This window comes from Denticeps clupeoides, chromosome 4 (genome assembly GCF_900700375.1).
Source record: "Denticeps clupeoides chromosome 4, fDenClu1.1, whole genome shotgun sequence".
In the NCBI taxonomy this organism is placed as follows: Eukaryota; Metazoa; Chordata; class Actinopteri; order Clupeiformes; family Denticipitidae; genus Denticeps; species Denticeps clupeoides.
In genome coordinates this window covers 33,065,464-33,079,666 of record NC_041710.1, presented here as the reverse complement: position 1 = coordinate 33,079,666, position 14,203 = coordinate 33,065,464, and the positions used below count along the sequence as shown (strand labels likewise).

The window sequence follows — 14,203 nt, the reverse complement described above, 5'->3', positions numbered from 1 at the left end:
GTCAGTGTTCCTCTCCAGTTTTGATTAGTCGACTGATCTGATGAATGTGGCACAGCTTTGTGTGTTTATCACAGTGGTTTTTGGAGATATGAATGCCAAAGAAGAGCTCCTGACCATTTTAAAAGAACAAAGTTGTCCCCCTGTCATTTCCATCACAAGAGTTCTGGAACCTACTGCTGGTGTGTGCTGTGAGCTTGACTACAAGATATGTCAGAAAAAGAAAAAGAAAGAAATAATTGGCATATAGAGATTCTGTGCACATCGTATTATTATATTAGCTTTATTAAATTGATCAATTATAATAATATTAATTCATGTATTGGAAGGAGTTTGGAAGTAGTCAATATTTAGTACTGCTATATACGGTAAACACTTCCAGGTAACAAATTTTCAAAATGATACAGTTAAGAATATTCATTCAAAAAGTGTTTTTAGATAATTTTTGTCAGTTGTTTCTGTGGTGTACTGAAGTGTAAATACAAGCATTTTATAACATTTTATAAGGCTTTTATTGATAATAACATCAAGTTTATGCAAAGAGTCAATATTTGCAGTGTTGGCCCTTTTTTTCCAAGACATCTGCAATTGGCCCTGGCATGCTGTCAATCAACTTCTGGGCCAAATCCTGACTGATGGAACCCATTCCTTCATAATCAGTTTTTGTAGTTTGTCAGAATTTGTGGGTTTTTGTTTGTCTGCACTCCTCTTGAGGATTGACCACAAGTTCTCGATTGGATTAAGTTCCGGAGGGTTTCCCGGCCATGGACCCAAAATTACAATGTTTTGTTCCCTGAGCCACTTAATTTCTTACTTTGGCCTTATGGCTCCATCATGCTGGAATAGGATTTTGTTCTTCACCAAACTGCTCTTGGATGGTTGGGAGAAGATGCTGATGGTGTGAGTGAGCCAACTCCCATGGATAAGAAGCAGCCCCACACATGAATGGTCTCGCAATGCTTTACTGTTTTACTTTTTGCAGAATATCAGTCTGTCCTTGATGTTTTTCTTGGAGATAAGGGGTTTCTTTTGTTAATAAATGGCTGGTTTTAGGTAGCAGCGATATCTTTGCCTGTGAAGCCCTTTTTATGATGACTGCACATATTTCCTTGCAGGTAAACGATTTCAAGCATCACCCTCCTTTTAAAGCATCCAGTCTGCTGTTTTCCCTTAATCACCATGACAGAATGATCTCCAGCCTTGTGCTCCTCAACACTCTTACTTGTGTTAATGAGAGGAACACTCAGATGATCTCAGCAGGTCTTTTTGTGACAGGGAAGAAATGCAGTGGATTTTGAGATTTTTTGGGATTATGTTAATTTTCATGGCAAAGAGGGACTTCATTTGATCGCTCTTCATAACATTCTGGAGTATATGAAAATTTCCATAATAAAACTGAAGCTGCAAACTTTGTGAAAACCAGTATTTGTGTCATTTTCAAAACGTTTACCCATGACTGTACAGCAGAGAAGGTGATGCTGAATTTGATTATGAAGCAGATCAAGTGGAGTTATTTCAGCCCTATCTGTACAAGGTCAGGCTAGATCAGCGTTAATCCCACCCATTTGCTTTGATGGATCAGATTGACAGAAATTCATAATGCGCTGAATGTGCCCAAATTAAAGAATCAATTAAATATTTCAATGTGACATATCTAATAAATAAATAATTTATCATTTTAGTTACATATTTAATTCATTAATGATGTTTTAATGTTACATTATATTTCTTGCATGACACATTTTGTTATTTACCATTTGATGTTTAATTTGCCACTCATACCACTCCATAAAAACCCAACTGGCAGGCCTGTAGCGTCCAACATTTTTCTCCAGCACACTGCATTCCTTATGGTGTTGCAGTAAGATTAATTAAATCGCTATATAAATACTCCATTTTGGTTTCCACTTCAGTGCTTTGTTTCTATTGATGGCACAACAACGCATATCAATACACAAAGGTCAAAGCTCAACAAGGCGCTCATGATAAAGGTCAAGTTCTTGTTAATGTTGTTGAGCGCAGGGGGCACCGGGCCAATGGCAGCCAGGAGATCAGGAAGTGTGGGTCAGTAACAGTAAGAGCGGAAGAGACAAAGGGAGAGGCTGGCTCAAAATCCTGGGACAGGCAACAGCAAGGGCAAACAGGATCAGGTCAGGATTATCCAAGAGCGTGTTCAAAAACGAGGTCGGAAAGAAGAAACTTGGTTGGTCAGGAAAACGCTTGCAGCACTGGAGAAAAACGCACAATGAGCTCGCAGTTTAGTAGTAGCGTCAGATGTTTATAGAGCACAAGGACTTCTTCTGAGTCTCCCTGTGGGTCAGCGGCCCTGTGAGTGGCGGTGCACCCCCTATTGGCCTGGGGGTGGAGTGGCAGCTGTGACACATTTAAATTTTTTTTCTTTTTCTGATACTTTATAATGCCGTATTTGTTACGGATTACAATTAGATTTGTTTTGTACTCAAATTTCGTACATGTAACGTTACATGTAACTCCTTACTTCTTTTATCTGTAAATATTTGTAATAACAAAGCCTTTCTAATGATCTGGCAGGATGTGGTGCAACTCTGGGTGCTGCATTTCTTGCTGTTCCTCAGCCACTGGAGCAAAGTTTTTGCATTCATTGTCCGCCACTGTGTGACATTTGAGGATTATCAGCTCAGCAACATGGTGAAAATCATACCCTGCATACCCAGGCCTGACTGTGGACCATACACTGAGAGCAATATTAGCAATCTGCAAACCAACCACCTAGAGGTAAACCCAAGAGTGAAGACCATGTGCATCTACCAGAATGATGCAACTATCCCTACTGGTGCATTTAACCACCTTCCAGAACTTTTCCCATTTCTTGCTGAGGTTCCAGGAGGAGAAGTTCAACAGTATTTGTGGAGTGCAGATTCTAATACTGATCTATGTTACTGTTTCACATATATCAGAAGAAGATTTGATACTGTGGAAATTTTGGAATTTGATACTCCATGGTGAAGGACCTGAGTATTTGGTTTTGGGTGAGTGTCCCATCAGTAGGAACCTTAAGCCTGGTTCACAGGGGAGCCTCAACCACGTTTGAAAATGAGTTCAACTCCTGTCATAACCAAGCAAGTTTTTTTGTATGCCTCCTCTGGAGGAACTTGACCTGAGCAGCAACTTCATAAAAGAGCACAACATGTTTTATTGGCTTTCTCACCTCCAGATTCTGAGACTTATCAGTAATAAGATCACAAAGCTGACATATTTAGATTTTTATAGTGCTCTAGAAGTCTTGAATATTTCCTCATTGAGAAAATTGAAGATGGAGCCCTGTGAAACCAAACTTGACCTCTCCGTGTGCTGGGTCTCTACAAAGCCTCAACACTCATCCTTGAGACTGGCTCTTTGAAGCGCTGCCCTCACTCACCTCTGTTGTCCTCAAAAAGGTTGACTTTGAGAATCAATGGCTACTGGAGTGGGAATAGACATCAAGGCAAACACAGCACCATCATTCTCGTCACCTCTGTGAGTTACCACTTTGCTCACTGGCCTTTCTGGTGCTTGTCTACAGCTTTAGCGATGTGGTTGAGATGATGATCGACACTGAGGAAGAAGCAACAGGTTCAGACTGACAGAGAGGAGGATGACGCAGAAGATCAGCTGCAGTTTGATGCATTTGTGTCATTTAGTAGCCGCAATGAGGAATGGGTGCTGGGACAGTTAGCCCTGAAGTTGGATCAGCCACGACTCAGACTCTACACAACAGAGACTTTGAGGTGAGCTCCACAACAACATTGAGGTTGCTGTTCCTGAACAACAAGGTGCTGTTCCTGAAGTTCCGCCTGATGGAGAGGTTTTATCATTGCTTATAAATGACCAGATCATAGTATTATATGGGCGATGCAATTGGCCTTGTAATCAGTCAGAATTATTCAACTAATAAGCATATAATTATGCAGAAATGCATTCACTGTAAAATTAGAACTATCTGCAGATCTGAAGCAGAAAGTATAAATTCACTGTGTTTTGTACTATTGTTGCCAGGTTCTTCATGCTGTTAGGAACCAAGAAGCCGAGAGACGAGAACACAGAGATAACATAACATAATTCTACAACAGAAAATTCCAAAGCAAAGAATAAATCAAGAACAAAAAAAAACAATAGATACCTAAAATATAATAATATTAAACTCAGGAAACAACAGAAATGAAAATTTCCTGTTTTTCCTTTCCCATTTTTCCGTTCCCAGACAAAACCCACATGCCAACACTGAAACACACAAACACTAACTAATTATTACACAACTAACTAAAACACCTATTCCCCCTATTCCACATCTTGGTCTCTTCTCACACGCTTCATCCTCATCCTTCATCCTTGGCGGAAGGACCCCCCCCCTTATCAGGTCACCCAAGCAACTTGACCAACACCAAAAACACTTACACCCGCTTCAATAAGGTTCAAAAACCTCTGGAACAAAGTCTTTTTGTTCAACAATAAAGTATAAAAATATCCATTGCATAATTTTTATAGTGGAGATTGCTGGTTGGATTCAACTCTGGAGTGTCGGCCAGAACGCCACTCAGGCCAGAATTTCAATTAAAATAAGTTATTCACAGCCAGCAGATGCATACAGACCAATTGTAAATGCACAACAACAATTGTGCAGAATAATGACACTCCTTATTTAAATGGGTTTGATTCTAGGAAGAAAGATTGAGCACAAGCATAAAAACATTGTAAACATTCAGGAAAGACAATGAAGGCTGAATGCAGTGCAGAACTACACAAAAATCATTCACACCTCCGCAGGAACACGTTCAAACCACAGACATGTATAAATGTAACATATTGATGACACAATAACAGAATAACAGAGAACCTTTTGTCAATGACACATATCACATCACACCAATCTTCTCAACATTCAAATCTTGTGAGCAGTATGCGACTGAAACCCAATGCAATTACTGGTACAAGTGTGTGGGACTAAAACTGCTGGAGGAACATTTTGGAGAATGTAGGTTATTGGGTAGAAAAAGAGCATTTGACAGACTCTCTTATCCAGAGGAACTTCATAAGTACTTTAAGATTTCTATCATTCTAATCCCTAATTTGGTTCACTAGAATTAGGACAAATTCATAAAATTCATGTAAAAATGCACACTTTGAACATCTGTGGAAGTCACTGTGCACAAGGGACAAGACTGGAAATCAGAATTGGATGCACATGATCACTGGTACCTCAGGCAGTATTGCATTGCAACAGATAAGATTCTGTCATAGAGGTCACTGCATGGTCCCAGGAACACTTCCAGAAATCACGCCATCCACAAAACAAAACATTCTGTCAGAAACACCATATTCTCTGGTCCAAATCTATTATAAAATGGACTGAGGCAAAGTGGGAAAAAAACATTGCATTTTCCAGGTGGGCTGAATGAACAGCAGAGCACGTGGTAGACTTCAAATCCAACCTCAAGAAGAAATTAAGCCATTGTTACAGGCCCCTAGGAACAAGAACAAGATGTCCAACTCTTCAACAACTCCATATTATCTTCTTCAATTTGAAATATTGTTTCATGTGCTTACCTTTTCATCTGAAACGAAGTCCTTTGTCCTCCATGCAGCATGAGAACAATTAAAGAGGCACAACTTACTGAACTTACACATGGCCAGAGCAACACATGAAGAGAAACAGCTGCACACACATCAGATCCTTCAATAATTCTAGCTGATTCCGAAGGATCTGGAGAGTAATAGAAACCAGGTTGATCTGCCAGATTCTGAATGACTCAACTTTCACCTGCACAAGCAGAGGTTGAGGTCCGAACCGGTGAAGTGATTTCAGAAAATCTGGCTATTTGTCTCCAAGTGGTGATAAAACCAGGCTTACATCCAGGATGTTTGGGGTTTTCTTGGGTCTTCCGGTGGATGTCTACTGTTGGGTTTCATAACACTGAAGCTACAGTCATATTAGTATGTTTTCCCATGGCAGGGGAGTTCATCTTAAATAGGCCCAAGACAGTTCCCACAATCCACTTGTTCACATCCTAGTTCGGTGTGAAGAGTTGCACAATGAGAAGCTGGAGAGAACGTTCTTGTGCAGTCATGTGGTGTTAACCTGTTAAATTTGGATGATTATGATGTTTGGCGTTTGACGTTTACTTTTACGAGAAAGGACTACCTTGATTCATATATATTTCATACAATTGCTCATATATTCTGTAGAAAACTAAAACATATAATTTATATATTGGGAATTATAAATGTCTTGATGATTCCTGTTTGTAGTTCCTCAAGTAAATAATGAATTGCTCAGGAGCACCCTAATAATCTCATTACTGAGACTGAGGAGCAACAGGTATCTGTTTCTCTGTTGGTAACTCAACCCATAATCTCTTTACACTTTAAATCGAAACCAGAAACCAGCTGCTCATTTATTTATCGCATTTCTTTCTATTGGCAAACATGTCCTGTTTAAGCCATGTTCTACAAAGTACAACATTTTAGTCCAGAAACCTCGACATTTCAGGAGGAACATTTCAGTAGAAGGATCTTCCTGCTCTCCACTGGTGGAAACTGAGCTTTCATGCAAACCAGAAGGACAGGAACAAGACAAGATGTCAGTTGTCTGGACACTGGCCCTCCATTAATAATCCATGGCGTGATAAGACTCGGGTGGCCAGAGTCGAATGTTGACCTAGGTGTACTTAAGACATGGTCTTGTTCCTCTCAGGCCTGATCCCAGTGACAGGGACATGTGCAGGTTTGTCAGGGGAAGTGATTCACGGCGTACGGATCTGGTCACAGCACTTCCTGCTTATTGACCTGTGTGTGAATGTCTGACTGAGTGAATGAGTGATAATGTGCACGAATGACTGGATAAGTTAGTGAGTGACCACTCATAAAGTGACCACTTCCGCCTTTCAGATGTTCTTTGAGGCAGATTCAGGTTATTGCTCAGGCAGATAGAAGCATGCTCAACCCTTCTCCCTTCTAGCTGGTCTACCACTATGTACCATCCGACCTCTACAACTCATACAAAATGCAGCAGCACGACTGATCTTCAACCTTCCCAAATTCTCCCATACCACCCCTCTGCTACGTTCCCTTCACTGGCTCCCAGTAGCTGCACGCATCAGGTTCAAAATACTGATGCTGGCCTACAAAGCCAAACATGGAGCAGCACCATCCTACATCACAGCCCTTATTACACCCCGCACTGCACCTCGTCTACTCCGAGCCTCCAGTACTGCTCGCCTGGTCCCTCCATCTCTGAAGGTAAAAGGAAAACATTCATCTAGACTCTTCTCCGTCTTGGCCCCTCGGTGGTGGAATGAACTTCCCCTCGAGGTCAGAACAGCTCAGTCACTGAGCACCTTCAAACGACAGCTCAAGACCTTCCTCTTTAGAGAATATTTAGATTAAATTGTAATTTTCTTGTCAAACTTTGTGTACAGAATCTACAACAGAGTGAATTAAATAGATGTATTCATAGTTGGGGTCCTAGTGAACCGGAATTGATCTCTTCATCGATGGTAACTTGAAAGCACGTTGTAAGTCGCTCTGGATAAGGGCGTCTGCCAAATGACGTAAATGTAAATGTAAATGTAAACCCGTCCAAATGAAAGGGAAACACAAGTTGCAGTTTAAGCAGCAATTGCTGTTCTTAATGTTTCACTAATTGCAGCGCAGTGGGTCGTCAGTCGGTGTGTAGCACGTATTTGAACATGACAAGCCTCACGTCAGCCCTGATGGCCTTCTAGTCCGCTATCAATTCCATTTAGCTTTACAGGGGACAGTGTGTTGAACAGGACCTACTGCAAAAGTGCCTTTTAATTTCAGCAACTCAACACTCCCCCCGTGGGAGACATATCCTGCAGGAAAGGGGAGGAACTTGTCACAGGGATGAGTATCAGAGGCTTGTAGCTACAGTATGATGATTGGTGGACAACAGCATTTACTGACGAGGTGGTACCAGCCTAGTGGGTAGCACACCTGCCTATGAACCAGAAGAGGGGGACTGTCCCTGTAATTACTGTTTGCACAGATCAAAAATCTAACTTTTCAACCTCAGTCCCGCACAGAGAGTTGGAGGGGCCCATGTCTCTGCTTCACCGATAGGATATTGGTGAGCTTTCCTCACATGAACACTGGATTCAGGACAGGACATTCATTTGGCCATTCCAAAACATCATTCTTCAGATTCAGTTCATGCACAGATGTCCTGAAACTTTCATTTTACAAGTGAAACTCTCCTGGCCCAGACACAGTAGAACAGGCCCAAACAGCATGATCTTTAGCTGATGCTTAAAGTGTAGTGATTGTCACATGTGATACACAGCATCACAGCACACGGTGCACACAATGTCCTCTGCATTTAACCCATCACCCTGAGTGGGCAGCCATGACAGCCGCAGTGCATGGGGACGGTGCTTTGCTCAGTGACACCTCAGTGGCACCTTGGCAGATCGGGATTCGAACCGGCAACCTTCTGATTACGGGGCCGCTTCCTTAACCACTAGGCCACCGCTGCCCCAGGAAGAAGTGAATTCCACTTTTTTTGTATTTATCCAGCTTGATTACTGTGAGTGAGACTGGAATGAACAGGGATGTAAGGAGAGATAAAAAAAGAACTGTGGTACAAATACTTTACTGAAAAGCCAAAGCCATAAACCATCTTGCCGACTGCCTTGCAACAGGAGAAGTGTCAGAGAGCAGAGTGGGACCTGGCTGCTCTGTCACTGTGCAAACAGTCATAATCCACCATGGACACAGCAATGAGGCAACCTGGACAGCCACCATCTATCGAGTGTGTAACCAACATGGTGAAGAGTTGTGTTATTCTTTCACTGTTTTTGGGTCCAGCTGCACATGTAACACTTGTATTTACTACTAGGAGGTGTCATTATAATTTAATCATTTAATTTGGGTTTTTATTTGTATTAATATTTGTTTATGAAGATAAATTATATGTTGTAGAGTAAGAATTTCTAGCTGCAGCTCATTCTGTAAAATAAATTAACTAAAACTTGACTCCAATTGAATCACCAGAGGAGCATTGTTACATCCTTATGAGTGATGTTGGAGGTCATATAGAAGACCCACACTACTTTTTTCTGGACACAGCACAACTGTCATTCATACACAATACATAATGTCATTTGCATAACTGGATTAAGTATGATTTCTTATGAAGTTAGGTATTTTGTCCACACAGAACAAAAAGATAAGACAGGCACAGGAGAAAAGGACAGGGAATTAGAGAAGCTGGCATGGCTGAACCAGCAAGTGGCAAGGCCAAAGTCCCTCAGGGGCAGAGGTGTGTCCTCTTCTCTCACTAAGCAGGTTGGTGTCAGTCCTCTTGGCATTAAGCAGCCTTCTGACAGCCTTCCTGCCCTTGGAGGCCAAGACGGTACAAATCATGGGGCCAGCGGAGGTTCATCATGAGGATTCATGTTCATGGTTGTGTGATAAGTGTGCGAGAGAAGTGTGCACGTTGTCATGCAGTAGTATGAATTTGGAACTACAGGGGTTTGTGTGTGTGATTGTAAGTGTGCCTGCGACTTGGGTTTCTTGGGAGTTTGCCGTTTCACACAATCTCATTACATGCAGTTTTTTTTTGGGTTCTCACAGCCTGGATGGATCTAATAGCCAAAGAACCCTCGTCCTCTCATCCCACCTCTCTGTTCTCCTCTCTCCTCCTGTTCCGCCTCTCCTCTCCTTTCCTCCTCCTCTTCTCATCTTCTCTTGGCATGTCCTTTTTAATTATAGACACTTCATTTGCAGGAGTCATGTTGATGCATGGCCCATGCCATCATGAAATAGTGATGAGAGTGATGACAGGCCAGCCATCCAAGAATGCATGCAACCGTCTACAGACTCCCAAACACACACTCACACACTGTGTCCTTGTTTTGTTGTCAGACCATGATCAGTACAGACATGAATACTAATGAAATGGAAATTGAAGGGGGCATATGATAAATCAGGTGAGTAGTATATGGTAAATTACAGAAAGTGAGGTGTTCACGTTTCTCCATGTGATGTCAGATTGTAGGTTTACAGATTAAAGATCACCCTGCTGTCCTCTTAATAAAAAGAAAAAGCTTGTCATCTATTTGACTGTGTCTGCCTGCTTCACCCTGGGACTTCCTGGAGTCTGGGTGGCATGTTCAGGATGCAGTCTGCACCATCATTATGTGCATCATGCCCATTCGGAGGTGTTGGGTTGAATGCCACTTTGAACCTTATTATAAGTCCTATTGGGTAAGACACTGGCCTCTGAACCAGAAGACCACAAAGTCCCAGGTTCAAACCCCACTTACTACCATTGTGTCCCTGAGCAAGACACTTAACCCTGAGTGTCTCCATGGGGACTGTCCCTGTAACTGCGCTCTGGATAAGGGCATCTGAAATGTGGATCATGTCATTATTAGCCACAGGCGGCTCATTTGTTGTCTTTCATTTATATTATGTATCCATAAACATAATTTCATAATTAACAGCCTGAACAGCGGCTCTGCAAACACACTGGATTGGATTGGAACTACAGTTCTACTGAAGTAAATAAATAAAACAACCAAGGGACTATCAGGAAGAGCAGGAGCAGCAGACAGGCAGTAGGCTACCCCACAGGTAATATACACCACTGGCCTTCTGGTGGATTGAGGGGATAAAGTTTCTGTTAAAGATCAGAAGTTCCATTGTGTTTTTATCCTGGTCACTCTCCTGTCTGCTTCCCTCCACCCTCTTTCATGCCTTTTAGACATTCTTACCTCATCCTTCTCTCTCTGTTACTGCACTTCACCAGAGTAACTCTTTCCTGACATGCCCCAGATCCACCACAGCCAGTCACCTGGTGAATTGGCCTTTATTTTCTCTCATGTATGTGTGATACAATGAAGCAATGTGTTGTGAGTCAGTGGGCATGGACAAGAAAAACTATAAATAAATAAATGCCTGTCTTTTAAATTAATAGGACGTCATTCAAAGATCACAGTCATTAAGCTATATATTTATTTGTCCTAAAGAAATGTAAACTGGATTAAGATGCTATTACTGCAATGTGCAGGAACCGATCCAGGACTCTTACTGTTTACAGAACGTTCTAAATATAGCACAGATTCCGGAGCACCATGGAAACGCGATACTGATGCTCAAACTTTAAACGTCCAACCTATCATGCTATGAAGCTTGAGTATTTGCAATTGTATACTTGTGGTATGGTTAATGTGAAACTTTAACTAACGAACTAAACTCTAACAGCATGTCTCAGATATACCGGCGCTTAGGTTCTAACTTTGAATTGAGCCTCCATGTATCTACACACACTTTAAGGTGTTTTTTTTATCTGTGTGTCTGTGTGTGTTTGAATCAGGAATAGGCAACTTGGAGTTGTTCACAGGGGCTTCCCAGAGTCTTGGCCCTTGAGTGTATCATGCATGGAAATGACCATGTGTGGTGTATTTCATGACCTTCTGAACTGTTAAAACCAGCTGTGCCCGCTAATGAACATAGAAGTCATTACAAATCATTTAAGTGATTAAATATTTTAAAATAAATGAACAGAGGTAGTAGAGCTGTGTTCCGTTTACGTCACCCTAGCCAGTCACACCCTACATAAATATGGAGAAAGACAGTGAAGGAGTTGATTCAAATATATAAATACCATGTGATGCATAGTTAACTGCGATTTTAGCCACGTCTTCTGAATCAGCCAGTAAGCAGAATTCTTTAAAAGTTACCTGTGTGAAATATTCACCAAATCTTTCCATTGTATTTATTGTCAGCGTCTGCAGGATGTCCCCATCCCTTGTCTTAAAAAATACATAAAAATGCAGTTAATGTGACAGTAACTCCATAACAAAAATGTTGATAAATTTTATAATTTAATATTATGTGTTTCAATATATTATAATGTTCAATGTGTTTATTATTGTTTTTATATTTTAATAAAATTTTCCAAAGTTAATGGAGTATAAATCATACCTAAATATCACTTATTATATAAAAAAGTAATGTAAAATAAGTGAAATAGTCCCATGAACAAATTTAGTTAGACCTGTGTTTTGACCTCCCATCAGTTACAAGACATGATAAAGTATGATTTCCAGGTTTCACTTGTTTACATTTGGGTTTTGTTGATGATCATAGCAATGATTTGTTCTAATAAGCCCAGAGAACAATAGTGCCGCCAGGGTTCTGTACACTGACACATGTTTTACTTCACTCACATAATAGCTGCCTGTAACAGAGATGCTTCTGCATTCTCTATGCCTGACTACTCTTTGAAACACACACAGTACTGACTTCTGGACCAGCAACATCAACAGATTATCAGTACAATAGCAGGGGCTGTTCCCTGGTATTTAGTTGCATATAAACAGAAGAGACTGATAGCTTTCAGTTCAAATCTATCTATCTATACATACATATATATATAAATCACAGTGCTCATCACTGAGAGAGAAAGGTGTTGGAAAGGTTTGATATTTCTAGTTACGTGAGATGTTCCAATAAATCAGAAACTGGTGGTGGGGGTGACAGATGAAGAGACTGTATGATGGACAGATTGAAAAAGAAGAGGAGGGAAGAGTGCAGGTGGGAGGAGAGAGGTGGCTATATAAGATCCAGTTCTTCTCCCACTCTTCAGCGTCCTCTCCATCTCTCCCTCTCTCAGTGCACAGGACTCTTAGCTGCTCTCAACCCTCAGGTAAGGGACAGTCGAGGGACAATCTGCGTGTGTTAGTGCCTGTCTATGTGTCTGTGTGTGAGACATGCACAGATACATGTGCTCTTTCTGAGACGTTCTCTGTTCTTTGCTCATCTCCTCTCTTCCGCCTCCCCTCGTTTCCGGTGCTGCACTGAGGGAGAGTGTGAGCTCAGGGGTTAAAAGGTTCACAGCTTTTATATGGAGCCCAGTGGGCTATTTTCAGCCTCCTGAATTATTGAGGAGACCAAAAATATTGCTGTCAGTGTGCTGCCACCCGTCCCTCATACACACACACACACACACACACACACAGCGCAAAAAATGATAGAGTTCCTGTTTCAGCAGAATGTCTGGCTTCAACATAGAGAATGCCTCCACCCTGGAAAGTGCCATGCAGCTGATGATCCAGACCTTTCACAAATACTCCGGCAAGGATGGCGACAAGTACACCCTGAGCAAGGTGGAGCTCAAGGACATGCTGACACAGGAACTGGGCAACTACCTGGGGGTAAGTGAGCCTTACGGTCGCACGTATGGGCGGAAACCAACAAATGAGAGTGGAGTGCATTTATTATTCATGGAAAAAGTGTCTGCATGTTCATGCACATTTCTTTCATGTCTCTGTAAATGTCGACTAAAAACACACACACGAGTCTTTATTCAACACTCCATGCTTCATTCCCATAGCACGCTCAAGATAAGGATGCTGTGGATAAAGTGATGTGTGACCTGGATTCCAACCAGGATGGCGAGGTCGACTTCACCGAGTTTGTCATTTTGGTGGGTGCGCTTACTGTAGCCTGCAATGACTTCTTCCTGGAGTACCACCAGGAGGACGGCAAGAAAGGAAACTAGGAGTAGACGCCTCTGCATCTCAAAGCGTGACCACAGTGATGAAGAAGGCACATTAGGGGGATGAGAAGCGGCGATATGAACCTGTAACCTGTACAACCACCGTGACTTTACTCCACAGCCTAGTTCTGCCGCTGATGGCACCATGTGGAAAAAGTCCGGTTCTGCTCCTCATCATTGTGTAAAGAGTGATTGTTGAATATGTGAATATGTTCTCTTCTTTTCAATATTTTTAAAGCATTCTTGTTCAAAACTAGTCCTTTTGAAATGAATAAAAATGATTGAAACAACATGATCTGTAAGTGTCTGTGTGTTGCCATTATTCAGGATGTAGGTGCAATTCAGCACTAGGTGGCACTGTTGACCACCATGCATCCAGCGTTGTAGTCAGTAAAATGCAGACATGCCTCACTGACCAAGCTGAGCCATAATAACCACAGGTCTACCGTAAGTGACCATGCTCATTTCATCAGAGCTCAACTCACAGCTGCATGCTGGGAAAAAGAAGCATGACATACCAGTATATGCACATGTGTGCATGTGTGAAGAGATGTATAAATGAGGAGATTTAGCACATTTTTCGTAAGCAGGTGGCGCTGAAGTGACGTCTGCACTTGGATCAATCATAAACAGAATCAAAATAGTCCTAAAAGTATACAAATCTAT

At 41.7% G+C, this 14,203-nt stretch overlaps 1 protein-coding gene across 2 annotated transcripts; it reads left to right on the top strand.

The window, feature by feature from the left end:
* The first annotated feature begins 12,396 nt into the window (after positions 1-12,396).
* s100t (S100 calcium binding protein T) lies at positions 12,397-13,832 on the top strand. 2 transcript variants are annotated; one of them, XM_028976787.1, is made up of 3 exons: positions 12,397-12,685; positions 13,031-13,193; positions 13,373-13,832. In XM_028976787.1, the coding sequence occupies exons 2-3, from the start codon at positions 13,032-13,034 to the stop codon at positions 13,538-13,540; spliced, it is 330 nt and encodes a 109-aa protein (XP_028832620.1). In that variant the 5' UTR covers positions 12,397-12,685; position 13,031; the 3' UTR covers positions 13,541-13,832. The 2 variants fall into 2 exon arrangements, with proteins under 2 accessions (XP_028832620.1, XP_028832621.1); XM_028976788.1 differs by having other exon boundaries at positions 13,028-13,193.
* The last annotated feature ends 371 nt before the right edge of the window (positions 13,833-14,203 follow it).

Bases quoted from the DNA above. Each gene is read 5' to 3' on its own strand.
- s100t (XM_028976787.1), top strand. From the start codon at position 13,032: ATGTCTGGCTTCAACATAGAGAATGCCTCCACCCTGGAAAGTGCCATG. The intron at 13,194-13,372 runs GTAAGTGAGCCT...TCATTCCCATAG, and splicing joins AACTGGGCAACTACCTGGGG to CACGCTCAAGATAAGGATGC.